This window comes from Lepisosteus oculatus, chromosome 12 (assembly GCF_040954835.1).
Source record: "Lepisosteus oculatus isolate fLepOcu1 chromosome 12, fLepOcu1.hap2, whole genome shotgun sequence".
NCBI lineage: Eukaryota > Metazoa > Chordata > Actinopteri > Semionotiformes > Lepisosteidae > Lepisosteus > Lepisosteus oculatus.
This window is the reverse complement of record NC_090707.1, coordinates 33,992,807-34,020,592: the sequence shown is the minus strand read 5'-3', so window position 1 is coordinate 34,020,592 and position 27,786 is coordinate 33,992,807. Positions and strand designations below refer to the sequence as shown.

General features: G+C 42.5%; 1 protein-coding gene across 1 annotated transcript in view; it reads left to right on the top strand.

Moving 5' to 3' along the window:
* The first annotated feature begins 1,042 nt into the window (after nt 1-1,042).
* Nucleotides 1,043-27,786, top strand: part of usp40 (ubiquitin specific peptidase 40) — a 35,063-nt gene continuing 8,319 nt past the window's right edge. Inside the window, exons 1-26 of the mRNA XM_015359379.2 lie at nt 1,043-2,138; nt 2,695-2,762; nt 3,793-3,906; nt 5,595-5,759; nt 6,038-6,184; nt 7,320-7,463; nt 9,007-9,135; nt 10,844-10,954; nt 12,161-12,268; nt 13,322-13,604; nt 13,739-13,820; nt 14,349-14,520; nt 15,543-15,624; nt 17,402-17,472; nt 18,494-18,810; nt 19,903-20,041; nt 20,792-20,852; nt 21,671-21,724; nt 22,759-22,847; nt 24,120-24,206; nt 24,301-24,337; nt 24,705-24,769; nt 25,231-25,305; nt 26,411-26,534; nt 26,806-26,885; nt 27,261-27,379. Of these exons, the coding sequence (XP_015214865.2) occupies nt 1,937-2,138; nt 2,695-2,762; nt 3,793-3,906; nt 5,595-5,759; nt 6,038-6,184; nt 7,320-7,463; nt 9,007-9,135; nt 10,844-10,954; nt 12,161-12,268; nt 13,322-13,604; nt 13,739-13,820; nt 14,349-14,520; nt 15,543-15,624; nt 17,402-17,472; nt 18,494-18,810; nt 19,903-20,041; nt 20,792-20,852; nt 21,671-21,724; nt 22,759-22,847; nt 24,120-24,206; nt 24,301-24,337; nt 24,705-24,769; nt 25,231-25,305; nt 26,411-26,534; nt 26,806-26,885; nt 27,261-27,379 (3,125 nt within the window). The 5' untranslated portion in view covers nt 1,043-1,936. The remainder of the gene's footprint in view (nt 2,139-2,694; nt 2,763-3,792; nt 3,907-5,594; nt 5,760-6,037; nt 6,185-7,319; nt 7,464-9,006; nt 9,136-10,843; nt 10,955-12,160; nt 12,269-13,321; nt 13,605-13,738; nt 13,821-14,348; nt 14,521-15,542; nt 15,625-17,401; nt 17,473-18,493; nt 18,811-19,902; nt 20,042-20,791; nt 20,853-21,670; nt 21,725-22,758; nt 22,848-24,119; nt 24,207-24,300; nt 24,338-24,704; nt 24,770-25,230; nt 25,306-26,410; nt 26,535-26,805; nt 26,886-27,260; nt 27,380-27,786) is intronic.

The following is a 27,786-nucleotide window of genomic DNA, read 5'->3' as shown; positions in this document are numbered from 1 at the left end:
AGTATGCTGTACATGTGGGTCGAATGTTAAGCCAGAATCGAATATAACCCCAAGGTTTTTCAATTTTGATTGAAGCTCAAGTACAGAGCCATCTACAGACAGGGTTACAGGACTGGCTTTACGAAGGTGATGGGGGGTACCAATAAGCATGACTTCAGTCTTGTCACAGTTAAGATGAAGGAAGTTTTGAGTCATCCAAATTTTTATGTCAGAGATGCAATTAGATAGAATAGAGACAGCCACGTCAGTGTCGGGTTTGGTATGGATGTATATTTGAGTACATGTCTACATACATCCATTTTCTAACCACTTTGTCCAATTCAGGGTCAGAGTGTCGCCCGGGGCCTATCCTGGCTAGCAATGGGCACAAGGCAGAATATGAGAGTCCATCACAGAGCAGAGAGACAAACACATCAGCATGTCTTTGGACTGTGGGATTAAAATCATAGCACCCAAAGGAAACCCACAAAAAACACATGGAGATAGCACCTCAGGAATTGAACCCAGAGCCCCAGTATTGTGAGTCAGTAATGCAAGGCAGAGAGCCAATCTGCATGAAATTGATTGATTGTCTGTGTATGCTTAGCCTGTCTTTCAACAAGCACTCGTGTGCTGTACTTATTTTGTGTTTTGCTAGATCAGTTTATTTGAAAAAAAAAACTGCACTATGGAACAATTAAAATTAGAATTTGATACACGTAAAAATGAGACCATGGACAATGAATTATCATGGACACGGTACATATTTGATGGCACTATGGCCAGCGGTATCGACATTTTTGTTTCTGTTTCAGTTGACAGCGTGTGTGAATGGTTATTTAAATTAACAGTGTAAGCATGACTTTAAGAAAACGGCACTCAGTCTTCACTAAGTTTAAAGAGAACACTACACACACCGGCACGCATGGCACACATGGTCGGTTTTAAGAGAGACAGCTGGGATTTGAAGTTGCTTGAACAAAGCGCTCCAGATTGATTTGGTGGTTCAGATAGGCCCCCTAGACTACAAGTACCAGAGGGCATCACGATGCCGTCCGCTTCTGCTTAAAAAACATGGCCGCACACACGATGGGTATTTTTATTTACGTTCTGTGCTTCGTTTCAGTGGAAATGAAAGTAGTTGAGATTTGTTTCGTCTAGGAACAGACAGCTGTGAGAGTGAGCTGAACGTTGTTTAAATCCACGGCTGTTTTTTTTACCTCCTGGATTTTCAATCCACATTTTAAAAATTATCTGTCATGCAAAGCAGCTGTTGAAAGGTAACGTGCAACTTTGAAAGATTTAATGAAGCAAATCCGAAGGTTTTTTCAAGCCCCGGAGAATTGCTCACCAGCACGATTGAACTGTAGTCAACTGGGCACTGTTGGAAGCACTACTAGGAAGCATTGCAAATAATTTTTGAATTTTTTTTATTTTAATAAAATTTAAATATTGCCCAAAAGTACTCTGAATAAAATACTTAAATATTTTTAGATAAGAAGTTTCGTATGATTTTAGTTAGGAATAAAGTGGGTGTTTATGTTATGTTTATGATTCTTTTTCGTAATTTTCATCAAAATTCTTGACCATTTAAAAAACCGACATGCTAAATATGAGGTTATAGACAAAAAAGGGGCGTTTGAGCATCGCACGTGGAAAAAAATTAAACGCGACAATAAAATGATGAATGTCTTTTGGTGAAACATGGCATTTGTGCACCAAAAACTTTTATTTTGACTTCACAGCAGTCGGCTTTTCTTCGTATAACAATTAACTCGGCGGTTTCAATGTTTAGTTTTATGAGCCCTTTTTCAGTTGTCACTGAATCTTCAGAGCAGTGTGCAAATACAAGTATAAGATAAGGTATTTGCGGAAGAAACTTGATTTGTTTTAAAATTGAATATCAGATTATTATTATTTTTTTGGCGTGGGGCGTTGAGTTTTCGCACTGCCGGGCATGTTCGGAAACCTGTTCGAAGAAGACGACGCAGCATTTGTGCCCCAAAGCACTAGTTCCGATGGCAGGAAATGTCAGGGGAAAAACAGCGAGCCCCCTCCGCCGAGGGGAATGGTCAATCTGTCTGGGATCAGGAATCAAGGCGGAACCTGCTACCTCAATTCACTGCTACAGACGCTGCTCTTCACACCCGAGTTCAGAGGTGAGCTATGGCACTTCGGTAAAAATGTAGTGACGTGACTTTACACGCCTTCCTGAGTTTTTCATTTCACGCACGGCTGTCATTCGACACCCGATTCCCTTAACTGATAACGGCGGATCTTTCAGAGAGCAGATGGTCAATCAGTAGTCTTCATTTCAAGTTACTGACTCGTCTGATTTGCTCAGGTTGGTTCTGCTTTTAGTTGGCATGTCCTAATATTGCTGCTTTTTTCCCCACATTTTTGTTCTGCTTTTGAGTTCTTGATTCTTTTCAGAATGACAGTGTTCAAGAGTATTGAGGCACCACTGCACTGAATCTCTTCTCTGTGGTCAATAATACAAAACTAGCAGTGTAAAATGATTATGTGATATTTAAAATATAATATTAAATATCATATCACACACCAAATATAAACATATGTTGATACATCAAACATATGAAAAGAGAAAGGGTCCTACCTGTCTTTTTCACCAGTCATAGTACACCATGTCTTGTTTGAATTCACTGTGGTTTTTGTCATGTTTCGTCCTCAGTTTTTTTTTTGTACTTCTTACAGAGGTGCTGTTCAGTCTGGGACCAGAAGAGCTGGGTTATCTGTCAGACAAGGACAAGCCTGAGGCCAAGGTAGTAGGAGTAATAATAATACACTTATTAATACACTCTTCTCAGCCCCCACTTGGATGATGTGATGGCAGCCATAGTGCGCCAGTACACTCACCACACACCAGCTATCACCAGTGGGGAGGAGAGCAGAGTAATGAAGCCAGTTCATAGATGGGAGGGGTTATTAGGAGGCCATGATTGGTAAGGGCCAGGGGGAAATTTGGCCAGTGTACCGGGGTAACACCCCTACTCTTTTCGAGATATGTCCTGGGATTTTTAGTGACTGTGGTGAGTCAGGATCTCGGTTTTATGTCCATAGACAGTAAAGGGTAAAGAGCTTCTTAGTTTAGTCAGGGTTGCCTTTTGTCTCTCCATTTTCCAACTGCTCCTTCCAATTGAGCGTTGTGGAGGTGCCAGAGCCTATCCTGGCCAGCAGCGGACGCAAGGCAGGATACGCTCTGGATGGGACACCAGTCCATCGCAGGGCAAACATAGACACACACTCACAACAGGGCCAGTTTTCCCAGAAACCAATTCACCTGGCAGCATGACTTTGGACTGTGGGAGGACACCAGAGTATGTGGCGAAAAACCCCACACAAAAACAGGGAGAGCCTACAAACTCCACGCAGACACCCCAGTTTTTTAAATTAAACCCAGGACGCCAGCGCCGTGAGGCAGCAGTGTTAACCACTGAACCACTATGCTACCCAGGTTGCCTTAATGTCACCCTATCATTTTCTACACTACAAAATGAAGTTTAATCCATTACACCCCCTGCATCGCAAAGCTTAGACTTGTTGACTCTAGGAGTGCTTGTTCAGGCACGTTTGGCGGACTTTTGTCTTCTGGAGTTAAGAAAGGGGGACTGCAATGGAACGGGTTGGTTAATTCCACGCTTAAAAGGGTTTTCTGACGCACACAAAGAAAACTTTGCGGCCAAAACATCAGTTTTGTTCTATCAGCGTGGCATTAACTTTTCCTTTTCCCATTCCGTATACGTTTTGCATCTGTTCCCATACAGCTCTCATGCTCTTGGTTTTTGTCTCCAGGTGAGAGTGATCCCCTTGGAGCTGCAGAGGCTGTTTGCTTACCTCTTGTTGGTGGATCAGCAGGCTGCCTCTACAGCAGACCTCACTGATAGCTTTGGATGGACCAGTAATGAGGTACAGTGAAGCACTGCAGGAAGCCCTATTCCTCTGCTCTTACCATTGGCTGTTAATAATAATAATATATGCTTGCTTTTCTGGACACTCCACTCAAAGCACTTTACAGGTAATGGGGACTCCCCTCCTCCACCACCAGTGTGCAGCCCCACCTGGATGATGCGATGGCAGCCATAGTGCGCCAGAACACTCACCACACACCAGCTATCAGTGGGGAGGAGAGCAGAGTAATAAAGCCAATTCATAGATGGGGATTATTAGGAGGCCATGATTAGTAAGGGCCAATGGGAAATTTGGCCAGGATGCTGGGGTTACACCCTGGGATTTTTAATGACCACAGAGAGTCAGGATCCGAAGGATGGCGCCTGTTTACAGTATAGTGTCCCCGTCACTATACTGGGGCTTTAGGATCCACATGGACCACAGGGTGAGCGCCCCACTAACCCCACTAACACCACTTCCAGCAGCAGCCTTAGTTTTTCCCCGGAGGTCTCCCATCCAGGTACTGACCAGGCTCACACCTGCTGAGCTTCAGTGGGTTGCCGGTTGTGAGTTGCAGGGTGATATGGCTGCTGGCTGCTGTTAGGAGTGTTCTGATGGAATCCTTTCACACTGCTATATAAACCCTTCCTGTCGGGTGGAATTGCCTAGTTTTCCTTCAGCATTTCACATCCATGTATGCATTAGGAGCAAGTGAAAATTTATTCCGTGCTAAAGGGGGAGAAAAGAAACGCAACGTTTCGGCTGTAGAAGGTCTTCACACCTGAAGAAGACTCCACAGCCGAAGAGTTGTGCTTCTTTTCTTCTCCTTTCAGCATGGAATGAACCTTTACTTGTTCCTTTGCAGCATACACATGCTGACACAGTGACACAGCTACCTACTTGAACATGTATGCATTAGGCCTCTACATGAAGTTCTTCATCTATCCTTGCAGAACGCACAAAGCCAAGCGATAGGATACTAGGGGTAATATGTAGGCCATTTTAAGTTTGTGTCAAGGTCGCGCATTTTAATATGGTGTTTGAAGATGATCAGTTTGCATTCAAGGGACTGATTTAAAAAGTTAAGAGTTGAACATCAAGGCCGTCCATTAATCTCCTTGTCCGCAATATTTCAGCATGTACGGAACCTCCTTAAGGGCCGATACATTTCAGTCAGTAATTGATTTAATTAAGCCACTAAGAGCTTGGGAAGCGTGAAAAAACAGAATTCAATTTGACTTTCTATGACCAGGAATAAAGATTAAATCTTTGTTTGTTAATATCTTATAATTACAGGAAAAAAATTAAAATAATTGTGACATGATTAGGTTGTAAGGAAAGGATGTCCTTTGCCCATCTGACATGCTTAACAGAGATTGCATTTTTGAACTGCATGAAACTTAAATTAAACTGAGCATAATGAGAACATTTTAAAGAGAATGTTTTTTTGGAAAAGGCTTATGAGAAATTGTTTCCCCCTCTGGCTGGTTCAAGTCTTTAACAAACTAGGTGTATAGTAGAGGGAAAAATTCTGGTTTCTATGGTGTTCAAAGTTGAAAATTGTTAGATAAATTGTAAGTAGCCTTAAATACAGTAAATGGTTCTATACAGGTTGTGTAGTCGGACCTTGTTTAAAACTACTGCTCGTCTCTTTCCGATCCACTGCTCTGTCCTGCTTTCCTGAATCCGTGGGATTTCTCTCACAGGAGACAAGCCAGCAGGATGTGCAGGAGCTGAACCGGATCCTGTTCAGTGCCCTGGAAAGCTCTCTGGTCGGCACATCAGGGAGTGATATCATAAGCCGTCTCTACCACGGCACAGTCGTCAATCAGATTGTCTGCAAGGAGTGTGGCAATGTCAGCGAGAGACAGGTCTGTCCAGCACACCCTCAAGGGCTGTCACGAACGATGGTGCCTCTGGCCTTTTAAGAGAAGTGTTGTTGACCTTGGCCAACCTTCCACGTGTCTGTAGATTTTTTTTTTTCTTCAGGCATGTGTTGGAACTCTGTAAACCTCTCTTGTAAAACACTGTATCTGCTGGTATTACACCTTTTCCTTCATGCAGGGTTTTTACAGAAATGTGTGAACGGAGAGGTGAGCGGATCAAGACGTTCAGCTCGTGTCCTCATGTAACTTTTGGGGTGTTACAGGAGGACATTCTGGACCTGACGGTGTCGGTGAAAGGCTTGAGCGGCCTGTTGGAGGCGCTGTGGAGCATGTTTGTGGAGGAGGAGTTCTTTGAGGGCAATAACCTGTATCGTTGTAGCTGCTGTGGCAACTTGGTCACGGCGGCCAAGGTAAGAGGGGCCAGAGCTTGTATTAGATTGATTTTAGTAGACCATATCCCACCAACAGAGGCATGAGCTGCTGAGATTTAGAGGAAATGATAGAATCAATACTCATCTGATTTTACTCTTTTCATTTATAATACCTGTGATCAATTAAGACTAGTTCAACTCATGCCTGGTTGATGGAGGTGCAAAACAGTCAATTGTATCCGTTGGTCATGTGTGCACTTTATAAAGTGTAGGGTTGGAGCGTCCCAGTCCCCTTAGTCTATAGAGAGACGATAAGATCACTTTATTGGCCATATACAATTTCTTGCATTAGGAATTTGTCTTTTCTCATACCCCAACTTACTCTCCATGAGTCACACAGACAGGGAGAGAAGCTTGGGGTCAGAGTGCAGGGTCTGCCTTTTAAACGACGGCCCTGGAGCAGTTTGGGGTTAAGGGGCCTTGCTCGGGGGCCCAACGGAGTAGGATTCCTCTGCCATTTGCTGGATTTGAACCGGCAACCGGTGCAGATCCTTAGCCACGGAGCCACTGATACCGCCCCAGGTATCCAGGTAGTGCAGGTGTGCAGGTAGTTCACCTGTTTGGGATTGCCGGTAAGCCATTCATGAATTAAACTCACATATTGTTTAGATGAAGGGTCTTTGGTAACTTAGGGTCTGTTATTTTGATTTTTGTTCGGAATGGTCTCTAATAAATTTCACACCTCTTTGGTTTAATTGATATCAGTTAAAGTGTCCGAGATCTTTAGAAATTGGTAGTTTAGTGGCCACATACTAAGCTTGCTGTGTATTGGGGCTCACTAGGAGTGGAGTTAGATGTGCCCACTATAGAGAATAAGGGTGAGTGCAGAGTGGTGCAGAAGGCCACTTTAATTATGTTTTACCTTTTCCCATTAAATGTTTGTTTCCAAACGTCCCCTGCTAACCAAAGCTGAGGCTGAAAACAATTCCATGGGAGGAATTAGCTTGCCAGGATAGGCTCCGACTTCCCCCGAGACTTTGTACCGGATAAAGCAGTTTGGGTTTTGGAAAAAGGTGGATGGAGATTGTTGGGATTTTGCGTTCACCAGCTGCTGAGTTTTAAGTTTTTCTTCCCTCCCCATTTCCTGTCACTTCCTTTGTGCCTGTTCTTGCAGTCAGCCAAACTGAGGAAGCTGCCTCCCTTTCTAACCATCTCCCTGCTGAGGTTCAGCTTTGACTTTACCAAATGTGAGCGGTACAAGGAAACAGGCCGATACACGTTCCCCGTCAGAATGAACCTCCGGCCTTTCTGTGAGCAGGTAGGAGACCGCAGACTGCCTGGAACGTTGTCGAAAAACATGGATACCAATGGAAAAGTAGTACCAATGAAGCACGAAACAGGAGTAAAATGGCTGAATGGAATGAGTCTAGTGTAAATGGAAACAATCTGCCATTTTCCCAGTTTCAGTCATTTCAGAATCCGCCCGGTTTTCTCAGTGGTTGTTCTGGAACACGTTTGACGAATTTCGCAATGATGCGTCTGGGTTTCGTTCCGTGCTCACCTAGCAAAACAGAGACACAAAAGATACGTCACGCTAATGGCTTGAGTACACTCGTTGACTCTCCCTTTACTTCACACGTGTAACAGGTTTGGTGAGCAGGCCGAAGCAGACCGAGGGTTATGGGTGCATAAAATGTATTAATCAAAAATATAATGTTAGAGTTATAGAATATTAGGTCTGTATAATACAGATAGATATAGAATATTATCTTTATAAAGCTTTATTAATATGTTAATATAGAGTAATAGGTCAGTAAAAGCCTGCAATAATTTAAACTGAGATGAGTCTTCCAGTAATGTCCAGGTTTTGAATTACTTGTCAATGTGTTTTGCGATAGACTTCATATTCTGGGATCTCCTTTGATTCCTTTAGTATGCTGTGGGGTAAAAGTACTGTATCATAACCCACATTGTTCAACCCTCCATCAGGTGGAGCTGTTTGAGTATGTTTAGAACTTTGAAACACTGAGGAGGTGTCAAGCAGAATGCTTGAATCATTTTGAAGTTGGGTTTTAAATATTTTTTTCCCAACCCTCTCCAAACGTCAGTGGCACATCGTCGCTGCTTCTGCACATGAACTCATCAGTGTTCAGCTCACATCACCACCCACAACCTAGATTAAACTTACACACTGGTCTGTCTCTGAAAAACCTCATGGTCAACACTAGGAGTCAAGAATTGTGTGGACTTCAGCCTCTGTTGTGAATAGATCTTGACTCCCCTTGGGTTTAAATGACATTTCTCATTATTTTATTGTGGTTTTTTTATTGACCACCCTTTATTCAAAACAGCATATCAAAACTGCAGTTGAATTTTTGTTTTTTTTATGTCATTTGATGTCTAAAATGTCATTAATGCCCCTTCATTTTCTGATGTCTTTTTGTCATTATAGTTAAAGAGCTTATTTATATTAATTTGAATTTAATTAGAACTGTATAGTCATGTCCTAAAAAAGTGAATCAGAAAAATATTGAGTAAGAATCCCATGAAACTAAAAGTGAGACATTTTAAGCTGTGATCAGCCCATTCTTCCACCAGGTGGTGACATTAAACAGTCTAGATAACTGTGAAAGTTTTGAAAGTGCAAACAATGTAGTAAGAAATATTTTTGTGCCTTTCCCGTGAAAATTGAAAATAGGAAGATCTGAAGTAGTGTTTTTCTGTCTGTGTTGAGGTGGCTGATGTTCATGGCACAAATTCGGTAGCTCAAGTTCATGTTTCTCTGCAGCCAGACTGTGTGGTTGTTATTCTCCTGTTTACCAGCTGGCATGCCTGTAACCCATTCTGTTTCTTCTGTACAGGCAGAGCGGGCAGACTCAGAGTATGAATATGAACTCTTTTCTGTTATTATACACAAAGGTGGCTGTTATGGGGGACACTACCACGTGTATATCAAAGATCTCGACCAACTGGGCAACTGGGAGTCTCCTGTAAGTATGACAAGGGATCCGGCATTGAACACGATGGTGTTACCTTTTTTACCCCGTCACTCATGCATTTGTTTTGTTTAAAAGGACGATGTGCTTGCTGTTCTGTCCTTGCAGTAGCTTTACATTGCATGATCAAAACGAGCTGAGAAGGCATTATTACTAGTTGTTCATTCCAGTCACTTTCCCACTTGAAGTTTATTCGTAAAATATTATGAAGGAGACTTGTCATAGCATGGGGAGTGTTTACTGTCAAAGGGAACATATTGCCTAATTCCTACCCGCCATCCTTGTGGCAAAATTATCTCGGTTCCCCAAGTTTTCCTTTCTTTACAGACTCCTCGGTGAGTTTAGAAATCATTTCAATGACAGGGATGACTGTCCGGCACAACAGCTTTGTTTTAAGATGATGCTTTCTTCATTATTGCGAAAGGGCCATCCTGTTGAAGTGCAGTTTCGTTTTGTTCATGCTTTGCTCTGCTCTAATTCTTTCAGGCGTGTTACATCAGATTTCAGTTGTCCATCAAAGCTACTGTTGACTCTGTGTTTTTGCACGGATACATTGGAACAGTGGTCCCCAGCTCAGGTTATGAGGGATCATTAGTTTTTGTTCCACCTTGGGTTAACTGTTCACCAGTGATTTCCAGTACTTTCATTTGCTTGCTTGTTTAGATGTTTAATTTTCTCATTTCGAGCCCTCAGACATCAGCTTACGGACTTTTAATTAGTCTCTTTTCCACTTAATCTTATTTCTGACTAAACAGTCACTTATAAGTGATCGATGTCTGACAGGCACAGGAGGGAGTGACAGTGTATCAATATTCATTCAGAAAGTTAAGTGAATTCACTTTTGAAACCGGCCTCGATAAGTAAACGAAAATCACTTAATCTGGGATTGAGTTCAACAGGACCCGGGTTTGGAACACCCTACTGGTTCTGTAGTTTGGAGTACTTGTGCAGTGAAGTTACTGTATTGAAAATTGTCAAAACGGGAAGATTTCATGACCGATTTTAAAGATGATTGTATTGTTACTCAAGCAGTTGATATTAATCATACAGGGAGGAGTACATAATTCAGTATGCTAAAATGTGTGGAACTTGTTTGTTTTTTGTTAAAGCTATACAAAATAAAATCATTGATAAACATAAACTTTGCATTGCCCTCTATAACAACCACTTCAAATACAGTTTTAACAAATACAGTATATATTATCTGCTAGGTTATAATGTCAAAAAGCAGGAAAATGGCTGTCTAGAGAACGTTTTTTTGCTGTAGGCTCTAGGCAGATGATATGGGAAGTTTGAAAAATTGAACACGAACTTATAATAACAACAGCAATAATGACATCATGAAAATTTGAGTAATGAGGAATAAAAGAAACTTGCTAGCAAAAACAGACAGTTTAACTCAAAAATGACCAGGGTCTTGAGGAAGTGCTCATGAAGAAACTTTATTATTCCTACCCTGTTGACAGCTTGACAAGAGCAGTGAGAATATCCTACGCTTACCATTTTCAAAGAATCGCCTGCAGTTTTTTTAAAAACCCCGCCCTTTATTTTTTGCTGGGAAAATATGTTGCCACTGTGAAAACTGTATTTTGGCTAAGCCCGCCTAATCATTTCAACCGCAAGATGGCTTCAGTTTTAAAAAGCAAGCTAATTGTCGGCCCATCGTCTTTTTTTTTGTTGTTGTTGTTGCCGCTGGTGGCAGGTTCAGGAAGAAGAAGCCAAGCCAAAATTGCCAAAAAAAGACGTGAAAGCTCCTGATTCTGAGCTGGAAGTAGAGGACCCGCTGGCGGTGCTGAAAGCCATATTGTCTCAGGTCAGTACTGCTTTGCACTGTCCCACTGACTGTTCAGTACAGCTCAGCTCCTTAGGCCTTCCCAGAGCAGTCTGTGTTCCTGTTTGTGCTTGAGGAAGAAGGGCCTGTTCTGCTCTGTCCTTTTTAGCCTCTCTTGAGTATACATTAACTGATGGGATATTTTTAAGTTATTTTTCTCTTCTTTATTTTTGTACGTCTTTTCTGTGGTGCACTCAGTGTTGTGCCCTCTGTCGTTTTAAACCATGGCACTATAGCTGCTGCTTTGAGCCCCATGCTAGTCTCATCGCCACGCCTTGAAGTAGCCGTGCCTAAAATACACAAGCTCATCCGGTGCTCCACTCTGGAGTCCCCTGTGCAGAAACGTTTTTCAACAGGGCTCACTGCGTGGCTCATGTCTGCTGGCTAAAATGCGCCAAAGCAAAGAAAACCAGCTTATTTTCGGACTTTAGCATTTCTGAAACTTTGTATGTTAGGATCTAATGGGTGCATTTTCTGCTTTTTGTGGTCGAGAACGCTGCTCGGTAGTGTGATTTCATCATTGTCCCATGTAAGAGTTTCACAGGCTGAGGCTAGGTGTTTTCTGACCCTGACATTGTTGAAAATACCCACTGGGGTCTGAATGGATAAGCCTAGGAAGATAACTAGGCACTGCTGTGTTATGGAACAAGTAATAGGTCTATTCCATGCTGAAAAAAGAAGAAAGAAAACGCAACGTTAGCCGTGGAGCCAAAACATACCTGAGCACACACCTGACACCCTCACACCACATCTGTCCACATCTGAGGTGTGAGGGCACACACCCTCACACCTGAAGAAGGCTCCACAGCCGAAACCTGTTTTCTTTCGTCTTTTTTTCAGCATGAAATAAACCTATTACTTGTTCCTTTGCAGCCTATGCATGCTGACGCAGCTACCCACCTGAACTACTGCTGTGTTATGCTATCACTAGGCCTGAACCTCTATGACCACCTTTCCTGAATTCTCATTATGGCTAAACTGAATGTATCCCTGTGTGGGAAGGGAATCCATCAGTTGCTTGCCTGGTAGTCTTCCCCTCTGCAGGAAATCAAACCAGTAGCACTTATTTGATTTTTTTTTCCTCATGCTGCATCAAGATGCCAGAATAACATTTATTTTCTTCTTCCTCTAGTTCCAATGTACTCTCACGGTCGCTGTGTTCTTGAAGATTTTTGTTATTCTCTGCAGGAAGAATCAAAGACCATCCTTGTCGACCAGTTGGGCCAAAAGCTACTAGATAAAATTGGGGTGTCCTGGAACAAAAAATTTCGCAAACAGCACGGACCAATCGGAAAGGTGAGCCTTTGTTTTCGAACTTTGGTTATGAAACCAGAGTTCTGAGACTTGGAGGAAGGCTTTTAATTAATTTCTGAAAGGATTTTTTTCAATAGCCCATAATTCATTTTTCCAATTCATTGGACCGATGCCTATTCTATTCTGCCTGCTCTCGTTAAGGTACATTGATAGTAGGGATGTACAGTATTCTTTTGGAAACAGCTGAGCTGAAAATGTATTGTTTTATTTAATAAGTGCAAATTCACTTTAGGCTCGGGGACAAAAAAAAGTTACAGCTTCTATATGCAGGCATAAAGATACAATATAACCACAAAAATCATTTTTGATGAACTGGTTGGAGTGGCATTTTATATCCACAGGAAGTGGACTTTTAAATTGAATGTAAACGCAACTTCTGGAAAAGAAAAAAGCCCTCTTCAAAAGAACCACATAACAGCTGGAGTCAATTGTTCTTTTATCTCTGCTGGTGCTCACTAGGTGATAAGTGTACCATATTCATTGAGCTTTATGTAAGGGTTTTATAAGAAGAACCATTTTAGTGCAGATGGCCAAAGGAGAATTTGCTGTATTAAGTACTCCTCGTACAAAAATAACGGTCCTCAGCAAACCGTCCAAGGAGGGACAGATGTGGTCTGTGTTGGATGACGGTGGGGTGATCTGACAATGTTCCTTCTTGGAATTGGCTCCTTGTCAACACTCTTCTTTTCTGCTCGGCGCTCTGTTTATCCTGTCTGGAGCAGGATGTGCAGTTGATCCTGTTCCAGTGATGGCTGGGCCTTGTTAAATTGCCTGTGATCTGCACCCCACCATCTTGGGCAGGGGGCAGCTAAAAAAAAAACCCAGACAAGAATCAGAGGGAAAGCCTCACAAACCACATCCTTACACCGCATCACAGTAGCGATTTCCATCTTTGGATTTCAGAACCTGATCTTATATGTTTTAAAGTGGCATAATACTCCAAACCCAGATCTCTATTAATAAAAATGTTTTATGAATACAGCCTCTGGTGTTACAAATGCCCATCTCTTACTGTGACTCCCATTTCTATTCCAGTTTCTCCAGAGCCATGCGGATGTATTTTTGTTGGTTTCAAATGGCACCCGAGTTCAGCTCAAGCCCAATGGACTGGAAGCTGTAGAACCGAGCCAGAAGGCTGACCCGGTTACACCGGAAAGGACAGAGGTGCCGGTACCGGGTGATGAGCACCTTTGGTTCGACCTGAACGACACCTCTGTGCAGCCCATCAGAGAGCAGGACATTGAAAAGCAGTTTCAGGGCAAGGAGAGTGCCTACATGCTGTTCTACAGGAAAGCCGAGCTCCAGAGGCCTGCGGAAGGTATGGCCTAACATTGTACACCTGTGCTAAATTTGTTCCAGCAGTAGAGGTAGAAAAAACATTTTTTGGTCCGTGGGGGCTCTACAGATTTTGTAACTGAGGTCGATTTACGCTGGGGTTTGTATTTTCCACAGCCAGAAAGAACCCAAGATACAAAGTTCCAGTCCATTTGCTTCAAGAAACTGAGGAAGAAAACAAGAAACTGCAGCGGATGAGGTAGCAGCTGTTGCCATGAGAACGTGACTAAAAGGGCTTTTAAGAACCTCCTCTATAATACTCCCTGCTCCTGGGCTGGTGTGTGGAGAGCTGTTAAAGAAAGCAATGAGTTCCATTTCGAAGTATACTAGATAACCGTTTGTTGCATAATGCAATTTTACCTCGTTTCCATCCATACATTCCATAACTGCTTCATCCACCCTATCCCAGCAAGCAACGGGTGCAAGGCAGGATACTCCCTGGGTGGAACGCCAGTCCGTCGCAGGGCACACACTGACACAAACATGCACGCACTCAAACCAGGGCATTAAAGTGTATTTAAATACTATAGCCTGACAGTGCTGTAACCTGCAAGGCTTCAGAACCTCTTTGCACAAAATATAATTTGTCATATTGCTTGATGGTTATGCATTTAATATGTTCAGTGCAATCGTATTTAAAAGAATGGCTGCAAGAGGTGTTGGGACATAGACCGTCATTACTGTGCGGTGAAGAGTGTGATATGAACTTGCATAGTTCTCTCTATAGGTCAGAGTTTGAAGAGTCCAGCAACACCATTGAGGTGCGTCTGCATCTGGCCCCACACTACAAGGTGGAAAACGGGGCTTTGCACCCGAGTTCGTCGCCTCAGGACAGCGTGCTGCCGTTGGCTTTCGACCGGCGCAAGACTGTGGGGGACCTTCGACAGGCCATCTACCAGGTAAGATTCATTCATCCGCCCGATTCCTAACCACTTCATCCAATTCAGGGTTGTGGGGGTTCTGGAGACTCTTCCGGCAAGAGTGAGCGTAAGGCAGGGTACACCCTGGACAGGACGCCAGTCTATCTCACGACATTAACAGACGCAAACACACAGAAGCCATCTAACCTACCAGTATGTTTTAGGACTATGGGAGGAAACCTGAGCACAAGGAGAAAACCCACACAAACTCAGGGAGAACATACAAATTCCACACAGATAGACCCTCAGGACCAGAATTGAATCCAGGGCCCCAGCACTGTGATGTTTGCTACCAGGTGGTCCTCTATGTGAAATGTTAAGGCAGCAGGGTGTCTCAGAGTTGCCAGTTGCTCGGACACTGCTTAGGTTAGACCATGAACTGGCAGGGTGCACAAACTCTTATACTGTATACATGTAAATCTGGGATGAATAGGGATAGTTTACAAAAGAATTAAGGTTGGAAATCTTTACTCATTTTTATTTTAGGTACTTCCCAAAAACTTGCATATTTAAGAAAAAAAAGAGTCCTTACAGAATGTACTGTAGGATCATAACACAGTGAATTCTCCCATGAGACTAATAATTGGGGTTGTTGAAGGTGTAATAGAACAGCTACCCACTTTGTCTTAATTTGAGTAACTGGATATAATTGATATAAAAGAAGATCTTTGCTACCTAAAGCTGGGATGATTTTGTTCTGTTTAACAAAAGGGAATGTGCAATTGACAATGAGTTTCTCACAGTGCTAATATTTGTTGCAATTATTATCTGCAAAAAACAAAAAGAAATTGATTTCTACTCGGTTCTCTACAAAATAAAAAAAACTAATAGTGTTTTAAATAATTTATAGAATGCACTTCCTTGAACTCATAGCATATTGCAGTCTTATTTTGTGTCCAAGTCATTCTAGAGAATCTGTGTGAGCCTTATACAGTAAGTTTAATGAGAAGGTGTATTCATTCAGATGCATTGCCTCATTCTTGTTTTCTCTTGCATTTCAGGTGCATTCCTGGGAAGGAGACATGGCTCTTACAGTTGTTAAGAGTTTACCAGCAGGCCTTCATCTGTATGACACCCTAATAGGTAAGAGTCAACTTAGACTAATGATAAACCTGATCAGGTATGTACTGTAGAAATGCAGACTCCTCCGAGTTTGACAATTCTTAAGATCAGAATAAGAATAGAAGAGATTTCTCTCTGTCAGTTACTACACTAGTATTCTTACATTTTAAGAACATGGAGGCTTCAAACAAGAGGAAGCCAGTTTGTGAGTAGTTTATTGATGGGAGGATCTCGCCTAAACACATCTTGATAGAAACCAAGGTGTCATCTTTAACACAATGGATGTGTAGCTTGTTCCAGACACTGACAACCCTTTGTATAAAAAGATGCCTCCTGTTTTTAATTTAAATTACAGTTCAAAGTAGTTTTTTTATTATTGTCCCCTTGAGTTCTTGTCACTGTTGATCCTGCAGAAGTTCATTTGCAGCTGACTTTGCTAATGCCTTTGTGGGTTTTGAATAATTTAATCTGGTTGCCTCACTATCTTGTCTTAAACGGAGAAGCTGGTCCGTACTGGAAATTTCTTTAACTTAAACCATTGGAAAAAATAAAATATTCCTTGATTTACATTCTTACTTTCAAGTCCTGAGGAGGAGGAAAATGGTCTATTAGCATATAACAAATAATTGGTTGTGTAAGACGCTTTTCAGTATTTAATTAACCTGTTCTGGTATCATCTGGTAAAATTGATAAATGTACAGTGTCAATAATATATGATTGTATAAGGCTAGGTAGTATTGTTCAATCTTAAGAAGAGCAGGTGTCCTATTACTGTTGCCTGTGGTATTCCACTAATTACATTACCTAAATCTAAACACTCATCCTTTATCTTTATTACTTTGGATCCCCACAGGCTCCTGCTGAATTCACACGCTAAACTCTAGCCATCACACTTGCTTCAGCACATATGCTTCTCTCTCCCTGTACTGAACTCCCATCTTCTGTACTGAACTCCCTGATGGAAAATGTTTATTCTAAACTCCCTGATAAGAAAGGAATGTTTTTAAATGCTTTCTGAGTCCTGGTGTTTCTTAAGAGAGCTACCTCAAAGACAGGAGGGGTAGGGTGTAGGGAAACGTGTATATATAAGCTGTGTAGAGCCATATCCCCCTTGAACTACTAAAACTACTATGGTCCTTATTGTGGTTCCATGTATGCATACAAGAAAGCTTGGCTTGATGAACGGACACTTCAGGCTTGAATCTCTTGGTTTCTACATTGAGTTTTGTTAATGGCGTATAAGCAATGTCCCTCATTTCATTTAGCACCGTTGGTAGGATATCATTGGGGATTTTCTAACTTTAGGAATTACATTTTGATAAACTGAATTCTCAGCAACGCCATTCTCCATTGTACTCGTTTGACCTGAACTCATAATGCTTTTGTCTGTTTTTTCTCTTGAAACTTTGATTTTCAAACATTGAACTTGGTGTCACTTGCCATGTCATACACCTACTTCAATATTTCTGTAACATGACAAAATAAAAACAAAAGTTGGTTTGAGTTACAAATGTTAACCTTTTGTGAAAATACTCTTAAGTTCTCCTGGCAGATTTAAAGATTCAGTATGAAGTATTTTGATGTTATTTTCCCTATGGGCTCTTTGACTGTTCCTTTGGGCTCTTTGCATCCAACAGCAATGCTTTTAAGTCTGGTTAGGACAGCTGCACAATAATTCAAAGATTTTTGTTTAGCAGGGTGATCACAGTGACTTATTTTTACCTTCTTCAGTAAAACATTTTCTGTCTAAAAGTTTGCTTTTTTTCTGGGGAAACAGCTTGACGTTGTTCTTTTACAGATGACCAGCAGTCTCTGTACAGCTCTGGTATCGCAGATGGGATGGATCTGTTTGTGTGGAATGGGCAAGAGGTAAGAGCAATAGGAGATTTAGTTTATTACTGGCTCATCTGGCTTGATTTTGTTTTTCATTTGTTAATATCCCTGTTACCCTTATTTCCATAATGTGACGTATTTCTTTTTTGACCAGGATGAATGCTTTCCAAGACAAATAGTGATTAGAGAATTTAAAAAAGGTTACAGTGAGGAGAAATGCATAATTGCTAGTGCCTTGCTGACCCAAAGATCTTGCTGTGTTTTGAATGATCCATTCATCCATTTTCAAGCCATTCATTGAAGCTGAAGTCTATCCCAGCAAGCAACAGGCACAAGGCAGGATACAACCTGGACAGGACGCCAGTTCATTACAGGGCTGACAGACACAAATGCACACTCACACCAGGGCCAATTTTCCAAAAGCCAGTTAACCTACCAGTATGCATTTGGACTGTGGAAGGAAACCAGAGCACCTGGAAGAGACCGACATGGAACATGAGGAAAGCATACAAACTCCATGCGGACAGCACCCCACTACTGGAATTGAACCAGAGCCCCAGCCCTTAAGGCAGTAATGGTGACCACTGCGCCACTTTTTAAATGATCCAATTGCTAATCTTGTGAACGATGTTTCTTATAAATGTGCAACGATTGTTTTTAAAATATAACCCCACGTCAACAATGTCTGTAGCACCCCAAGGTGTCTAAGATAAGATAAGATCACTTTATTGGCCGTATACAATACCTTGCATTGGGAATTTGTCTTTTCTCATACCCCAGCTTGCTCTCCATGAGACACACAGACAAGGAGAGAGAAGCTTGGGGTCATAGCGCAGGGTCAGCCATTTATACAGCGCCCCTGGAGCAGCTGTGGTTAAAGGCCTGGCTCAGAGGCCCGACGCTGTAGGATTCCTCTGTCGGCTGTGGGATTTGAACCGGCAACCTTCCTTAGCCCACAGTACCACCCCTCCGCCCACTTTGTGCCACCACTCCACCCCATAAAAGCCCTCAAGGAATTCTGCGTTTTGGAAACGGGCTGTTCCCCTGTCTTCCCCAGGTGGGTGGCGTGAATGTCCAGACCGGTGCGGACTGGGAACCGGTGCTGCTGAACCTGGTGCGGCCCTCTGTTGGTGGTGAGGACCCTGGGCTATCGGAGGCACCCCAGGGCTTCTCTGGGGGCCTCGAGCTGGGAGCAGTGCGCCAGGCCCTGGGTAAAGAGGAGCTCCTGCTGTGCCAGGAAGAGAAGGGGCTTGGCACTCATGGCTCAGGCTGGAGGGTGTTTCCACCGGCAGACATGCACAAGACCATTAAAGAGCTGGCCCTGAGGGACGGAGACTCCATCCTGGTGCTGGAGCCCCAGGCCTTGGACTTGAGGTTTGAACCCCCCTTCCTGTCACACTACCTTTTGTTTCTAATCCAGTGTTGCAAAACAGCTGTATTGTTCAGTTAACTGCTAATGACCAAAAGGGCTTCATGGGCCAAATGGCCTCTTGGCAGTATCTGTTCTTCATCTTCCATCAACTGCTGTGACACCAGCTGATGGTGACAAGAAACAAGCTGATTCAATAATACTTGCTTACACTTTATATAGTGCTTTTCTTGACACTCCACTCAAAGCGCTTTACAGGTAAAGGGGAATCCCACTACCACCACCAATGTGCAGCCCCCACCTGGGTGATGGTGCGCCAGTTCGCTCTTCAAACATCAGCTATCAGTGGGGAGGAGAACAGAATATTGAAGCCAGTTCATAGATGGGTACTATTAGGAGGCCGTGATTGGTAAAGACCAGCAGGAAATGTAGCCAGGACACCAGGTTAACACCTGTACTCTTTTTGAGGAACTCTCTGGGATTTTTAATTATCACAGAGAGTTAGGACCTTGGTTTTACATCTCATCCAAAGTACGGAGCCTTTTTTACAGTACTGTGTCCCTGTCGCTATACTGGGGCATTAGGACTTACACAGACTGACTGGTGAGCGCCCCCTACTGGTCCCACTAGCAAGTCTTCCAGCAGCAACCATAGCTTTCCTAGGAGGTCTCCCATCCTGGTACTGGCCAGGCTCACAACTGAGCACCTTCGTTAAGAAGGCAAAAGGATAGCTTAACGAGCCAAGGTAGTTAGTGCCCAAAGTGTGTAATACTGACCAGACTATTAATGGTAACCATAAAGGAATAATAATCAATCTTCTATGTCTTGCAATATGCAATTTAAATTGCATTGATAAATCAGCATCTTGCCTGCAACTAAGCAGTGTATTTTAATTCAGTTTATGCGGAGCAATAATAATGTATGCTCTCTGCCTTGACTGCTGCCACTGTGCATCATCTCTCATAGGCTATGGATCATTCTCATTTACGGTCAGCCCTGTGTTAAAAGCGGGATTTCTTTTGGACGCCACTAGGCAAGGTTCCGTCCGACTGAGAAAAGCTGCTTCCTGTCATAAGAAATGTTTTTTTTGTCCGCAGCCAGTTCACTCTTAATGGGGACATAGTCGCCGTGACGACCCCCTCAGAGTGCAGGTGGCTGCAGGTGGCTCCCTGGACAGGAGAAGCAGCAGGAGAGGGGGATGGCAAAGCAGTTAAGGTCCCAGCCTCGGGAGACATGGTGAGCCTCCCTTCATGGGAGTTACAGTTTCCCTTGGCAACAGTGAATTAGCAGTTTCCCCCAAAAACAATATTGTACTTAACTCTCCTTTTGAAAGTGTACGCCATCTTGTCTTGCCTCGCGTTCGAGATGTGACGTTTGGCGCAGTATGTGTCTTTTAGGTCTCTAGGTCCTGGACGTAGAAGACGGTTAGTGGAATGGTAGGATAGCCTTTGACGTTCACTCTGGCATTTTGACCGAAGGAGAAAGACGGGCGAAATGGCTTCTATTTTTTTTAATGCTTTTATGACTTCAAGAAATGACTACACAAGATTGGTGAATTGAGTCAACCACATGAGAAAGATAGACTAATGCCTTCCTCTTATTTATAATACATGTACCTATGAAAAATAAGAGCCACCTCGCCATTTAGACATTTCAGGATTATCTGCTTATTATTATTATCATCATCTTTCTTACATGTTCATAGGAGTGCTGAGCAACATGATCTGATCTGTTTATTCATTCTGTTTAACTCTTAATAAAATGAAGATGTGCCTTTGAATTGGGCTGTATGATTAGAAATAAACAGTGAATGATGCAGTTGTACAGAACGCTAGGTAAAGAAATATTTTGCTTTACTTTATACTTTGCTAAGCGTTCTGTGGTGTAGTTTTATAGGTGATAAGTAGTTGGTGAATTATTTGCTTATGAGAGATGGATGGAGCGTAATTCTCAATTTGTAAAGTCATATTTGGCTTTGTGTTGAAGCTGCTGTCAGAGGTTAAACTGAAGGCCATGGAGGAGCTGTGTTTACAGGACCAATTATTAGGTAAGACTGGAGAAAACATCTGTGAAGACAGCACAGGGTGCCTCAGCAGTAGACAATATCACTTGTTTAACATTGGTAAATCTGATTTAGTACAATTAAAGAATAATACACAATTCACAATTCTTTGGTAATGAACAAACACAAGAACCCTTTTCTGTCAATGTGACTGTGAAAGTAGTGATTATTTATTGAAATAATGTCAAGTCTGACCTAAGTCACAAACCCACTACTTGAAAATTGTGTACAGAATCCCAGTGCTGACACACTGTAATTTTGGTGAATGAATAAATGTAGTCCGTTCTCAGGAGCGGCAAGGTGAGTGATTTGCAAACAGAGCACGTTATTACTGGCTCTTTGTTCAGTTCAAAATAAGGTGCAAAACCCTTAAAAGTATGTTTGGATGTGGATTTCCTAGCAGGAAGGGGGATCTGCATGATAGCACATTTATTTCAGCTTCAGTAATTAAAACTGAAACGTATTCCAAAAATTCAAACCCCAATCTCGGTTCAAATGAAATTCTTTAGACGACCAAAACCAGGTTTTTAGTTTTCCAACATTGGCAGTGTTGCATTGTAGCAATGCTTTTGGGCATACAATCGCCACAGAGTGATGTAAGTCTGATCTACAGTATAGTTAGTTTTGATTTTTGCCTCGCACCAGATTGCCCGTCAAAGTGACCGTGACCTCTACGTGAAAAACAGTTTTATGATCGCAGCATTTTCAGAACACATGCCGTCTGACCTTCGTTATCCATCTGAGAGTGTGCGCCTTGTTGTTTTGTTCACCTTTCCTCAAAAACTGCTTCCTCTTCTCTCCAGGAAGCGAGTGCTGCCTGAGACAGGCTGACAACAGCGGCAAGCTCCTGCCCCCAGGTATGCCTGCACAGCTAAGATCACTTTATTGGCCATATACAATTTCTTGCATTAGGAATTTGTCTCTTCACATACCACGGCTTGCTCTCCATGAGACACACAGGCGAGGAGAGAGAAGCTTGGGATCGGAGCGAAGGGTCAGTCATTTATACGGCGCCCCTGGAGCAGTTGGGGTTAAGGGTCTTGCTCAGGGGCCCAACGGAGTAGGATTCCTCTTCCACCTGTGGAATTTGAACCAGCAACCTTCCAGCCACAGGCGCAGATCCTTAGCCACAGTGCCACAGCAAATACTAAGAAAACAGTGTGCCCCATCAGTGGGCTCACTCTTGCTTCTGAGTTGAGTTCTGCACGGGCATGAAAATGAAGCCTGAACCCGGCCTATACCCGAGACCTGACCCAACCAAGCCCGAATGGTACTGCCCTTTCCTCCTCGCCCAGCATTGAGGGTTCGGATGTCCTGGGACCCGCCTAGCACCTGCCTAGCACCAGGCCACACCTGAATAAGGCTCCACGGCCAAAACGTTGTTCTCTTTCTTCTTTTTTTCAGCATGGAATAAACCTATTACTTGTTCCTTTGCAGCCTACGCATGCTTGACGCAGCTACCCACCTGAACTACTATGGTTGCAACAGGCTGAGAAGCGGCACAGAATTAAAGTAGCTGAAAATCACAGTGCTGTAGCCTCAGGTTCTGTTCCGAACCTGTGGTGCTGTCTGTGTGGAGTTTGTATGTTCTCCCCATGTTCATGTGGGTTTCCTCCTGGTGCTCTGGTTTCCTCCCACAGTCCAAAGACGCACAGGTAGATGAATTGGCTCCTGGGAAAATTGTCCCTGGTGTGAGTGTGTCTGTGTGTGCCCAGTACTGGACTGACGTCCTGTCCAGGGTGTATCCTGTCTTGTGCCTATTGCTTGTCTGGATAGGTTCTGGCTCCCCCTGTTACCTTGTATTGCATAAATCGGTTAGAAAATGGAGGAATGGATGGAAAATGATGGCGATTGTTGTGATGTGTCGCATGCTGTTCTGTTGTCCCCACAGTGCGGGAGGATATGAGTATCCGTGAGGCAGGGGTGAAACTGATGAGCACTTTGTCCCTTTGCCCAGGCCCAGCACCTGGACCACATCAGGTGGGTCTCCCCGGACACATTGAATACAAAGCTTGCAGAATCTGAAATAATTTGAAAGATTTACATAGCCCAGATGGCTAAAGATAACGAAAAGTAAGCCATTTTCTTGAGCCCAAGGAGGGCTTGATTTAAGTTTTTAACACTTAGATTCTGGAGGAATATTAACAGAGAATAGGATGCTCTTTTGCCACAAGACCAGAGAAATTTTAACAGAACCTTTTATAGTTCAGTTAAAAAAAGCTGTCCATGTAAAAACAATATTGGGCACTGCTATTCAGATTTCACCACATTTAGCATAAAACATTACAAATTTAAGAGTTTAAGCTTTTTAAACTGCTGGAACAGCAGTGACTTTATAAGGTATATAATTTTGTCTGAGGCACTGCAAATAATTTCAGTTAAACAAAAGTGCCGAACAATGTGGTAATGTCCAACACAACTCCGTCCCCTGGTATTGAACCCCAATGATTTTGTTAAAATAGAATTGAAAGTGGGGAAAATTAATAACATCAAATGATACATACATACATACTTCAAATAAACTATTAATCACCCAAATAAATTAGCGAAAAAACACTTGGTGCTAGTCAATGTGGCAGTTGTTGGACGCAGTATAAACTAGGGTAGGTGTCTCTTGGGGATGTTTTCAATTGTTTTCCTTTTATGTAGTTTCACACTAGAGTAAGACTTCAGGATCTTCCTAATAAAGATCTTGAAAAGAGGGCGATTTAAATAAGCCTGTGCAGTCAGGTGTGAAGATCAGAGTTCTTAACATGAGTTACAGAATGTTGATTTTTAAGATGTTTAATTAAAAAGCTTCTCTTTTAATGGCCAAAGAACACACCTGGCAGCACCGTACCCCTGCGATAGCTACATAGCTAAATAGATACATACTTTATTAATCCAGTAAGGGAACTTGCAGTGCATCAGCAATTAGGCACAATCAACACAGCACAGTACAACTTAATACTGCAATAATACATTTATACAATGTACAAAATACAAAAATACAGTCAGTAAGAAATGCAATAAAAATGGAGTATAGAGAATTGCACACAATACAAAATAAACCAGAATGTACAGTGCACAAAGAAAATGTATCGCACAGTATAGATGTATGGCACAATCCACAAGCATATTACACAAGTGTAAATACATATGACACAATTATAGATAAATTACCCAGTCCACGTGGGGTTTGTGTGTGAAGGAGGATAGGATAGTCTGACCAGGGCTTGTTGCTGTGATATGCTCTCCTTGCTTGTGTTGCAGCTGTTTCTCTACTTCACTGTTGGCACAGATCCTCCAGCTGGGCCAGAGATGGAGATAATCGTTGAGGACACAGTCACTGTTAAAGAGGTAGGGGGCAAAAACTATACCTCACCATTCCCAGCATTTTGACTGGCGAAAAAAACTGGCCAAGCTTTCTTGACATAAACTCTTCTTATTGCAGTGCCTGAAGCTCATGTTGAAGAGGGCAGGACTGGAAGGTAAAAAGAAAATTGTTTCTGATGTGCAATTCAAATGCGTTGAAATTAGTTTGTTTTTTTATGTGTGCGATTTCTAGCCCTTAGTTTTCTTCTTCCCAAAAGATATCAGTCGGCTAAGAATGCCTTCATATGGGCTTCTCAACATAATTCTCCACAGGGCCAAAGTAGTAATATATTATGACTTGTTTCACAAGGTCTTCTGTAGCTTTTCCACAGACACTTTCGTATTTATAATGCAAAAACAGATTATGTGATTTAAAAGGATTGTGTGATGTCTTTTGCAATTATGTCTTATGCCTCAGCACCCTTCACTTATTCTAAATTACCGATCTTGATGTGCCTGTGTGTATGGTCTTATTCTTTGCAGGGGAATGTTGGCACCTCAGAAAGGTAGATTGGTGCTATGAAATTGGTGATCCACTTAATGAAGAGGTGAGTACATACGTCATGGGTTGCTGAAGTAGCTGTTTATTCTTTAGCTGTTTTTACATCCTTCATTAGATGGAGAGAAAGAGATGAAGTATTTTCACTTTTTAGTTTATTCTGATGACTGTTCATGTTCAGTGAACTAATCTTGAGCAATATGTTAGCTCAGACAGTTTGTTCTTTTTAAAAATGTCTTGGAATACGCGAACTGCTTTGGGGGCAATGTATAGTTTTCACATTCAGCCCAGCACGTATGATTAATTCTTCCAGATGCCACTTGAAAAAATTAAGACTCGTTCTCTTTTTACCCTGCTTTAAGTGTCGCCATAATAAATAACAGAAAGGAAGACTAGGGTGTTCATACAATGTACTAGTGGGTAAGGCAAATCCGGTACAGGCTGTGAAGCACACAGGTGTCTTGGCCTCTGTCCCACCTGTGTTCAGGTGTATTTCCTCCTCTTTTCCAGGACACCACACTCGCCAAACTGAAGGTCAGAAGTGGAGACACCTTGGTGGTCACAGAGGGCCGCCTCCCACCGAAGGTAGATAAATTCCCCGGGGAAAATAAGTTCCTCATCTGCCTCACTCTAGCAGCGCTGAGTCCTGTCCTTTTCTAAACGAGTAACACAGGAAGTTGCAGCGCGAGTCAGTGCCTAGTTAAAAGACCTCCCATAAATTATGTTCCTCTCGGTGTTGCGGCATATATTTACATACAGAACCAAAAGGGGGTTTTGTGGCAAAAGACTCATTTAAACATCAACATGAAGTATGAATTCTGATGCCCAGCTATATGAGAATGTAGCTCATACCTTTGTTAGTCTAAATAAGGATTCCAGTACCGTGGTCTGCACTCATCCTGTACTTATTTAGAAGCTGCCTAAGTTTAGACCATAGCCTGGACCGGCTTCCAGATCAAGCTCTGTATACATTTAAATATGACAAGGTTGTCATGCTTTTCTGAATAGGATTCCCCCTGTTAAGGACTGGTTATTCAATGAAGTCAATACACGATCCATTATAGTTAAGAACACCTGAGTGATCAAATGTAAAAGAAAAAAATTGATGGGCCTCTACATGACAAGGAGTTAAGCTTGTGGTTCTGTAAGGCCCTAGTTTTGCTATTATAACATGTTACAATGACCTTTCTGAAAAAGTAATTGAGATGATTCCACAGGAAGATGGAAACCCAATTTCTTTCACAATGAAGCAGTGCCATTTTCTATTTCATGTCCTTGATCTTAGGGAGACGATGGTATTCTTCATTTAAAATCTTGACTGTTTGGAATCTCTCTCTGTTTGACTTACTGCTACAACCCCTGTACTGTGGTTCTGCGCCACCAATTCACCTTTTGACAATGGATACGTTGGGCACTAATTGTGACCAGCATGTTTCTCAGTGGCATCACTGCCAGTTTCCAAGTGCCCAGTAGGTCTTAGTTACCTATGTTCAGTGCCCCAAGATCCAGCTTCAGCATTGCTCAATGATCCGTGCATCACATTTCGGGAAACGCTGAACGCAGCCGGCTAACGAAATGGCCTAGGTGGAATCGGCAATCTGTGGATTGTAGGGCTCGGTCACACCACACTCTGAACAAGAGTGAGCATTCCCAAATCCCTGTCACCTTCTCCTCCTCTCCCATGCTGCAGGGCTTCTTGAGGTTACCGGTCTGGCTGTATGGAGAGCCGAGCATTTCCTTAAGCCAGCAAGACCCTCAGATCAATCATGTTGCGGAGCAAATAGGAGAATTGTCGTTGGGCACTTCCACTGCAGGTAAGAACTCGCTTCAGGAGCTCCTGTTGAAACTTTTAGAACATCTGTATCCTGAAAGTGCTTGTAGCTGTGAGTTAAGTGTTTTTAAATAAGAAAGCAATTTAAATTGTGTTTCCAGGTTGTTATTCATTGAGGATTTTAAGTTACCTTTAAAACCTAGTGGATTGTGGCCTCTAGGAACAGGAGTGAATAACTATGCTCTTGGGGATCTATGGTGGTCTAATTGAGGAGTGTTGGTCAGAACTGTGATGAGATTTTCTTTGGTCTGTAGACGCATTGGAATTGCATCTTCAGTTTATGGGACTTGTTGAGATCTCAGGAGAAGCCAGCCTGGAAGATCTCAAAATGCAGGTATATCTTACTTTGAAGCTGATGGAGATCTATAGAGGGTACAAGCCTATCAAGTACATCATTAAACAAACAGACCTCACTGTTACTTTGTTTTTTTAATGGCAGTTAGACTTTGCCTTTTGCACACTTTTCAACTTTCCTGGTGGAAAAAAGCACAAAAGAATTGTCTGGTCGGTAGCAAACTATTAATTTGGCATTTAACCAACCATTTCAAGGTACACACATGATAGAAAACTGCATGCTTGTAGCATCCATTTTATTTTTAGTTTATATGTGGATCCTGCGATGTGTGTGCAAAAACTATTGCAAACCAGTGGCTGAAGTGAAATAAGTTCCCCAAATTGTATTTCCTTGCTTTGTTTGGGTATGTCGCAGGTCATGACCTTGCCAAACTTCCAGAATCTGTGTGTGCCATCGTCCGAATTTCTCCGAGTCTGGGTGCTGGAAGGCAAACGACCAGCCAAGATCCTCAGGGGAAATCAGCAGCCGATCAAGTAAGTGGCGTTTTTCAGGAAACACCTGGATGAGTCAACTACAAGAAAGTCAAAAGATCTAGAAGGGTCGAATGCCCTCCTCTTGTAGTATTTTTTTGGCCCTTGGTCATGTTATAGTGTGCACACACAACACCGGCCATAGTTTGATTAAAAGACCACATTTTTTATGTAAAGTTTAATATAGGCTGTACAATGTTGCCAGACGCTACTGTATCGCTTCCTTCTTCATTTTATTGTTCCAAGCGTGTCACAGCAGTACCGTGGAATGGAGGTGGCACTGAGAAGCAGTGGTTAGGGTTCTAGACTCCGAACTGAAAGGTTCAGATTTGCAGGTTCAAATCCCAGGCAGGGCAGAACTGCTGTTGTACCCTTGAGCAAATACGTCAGCCAGAATTCTGCAGGAATAT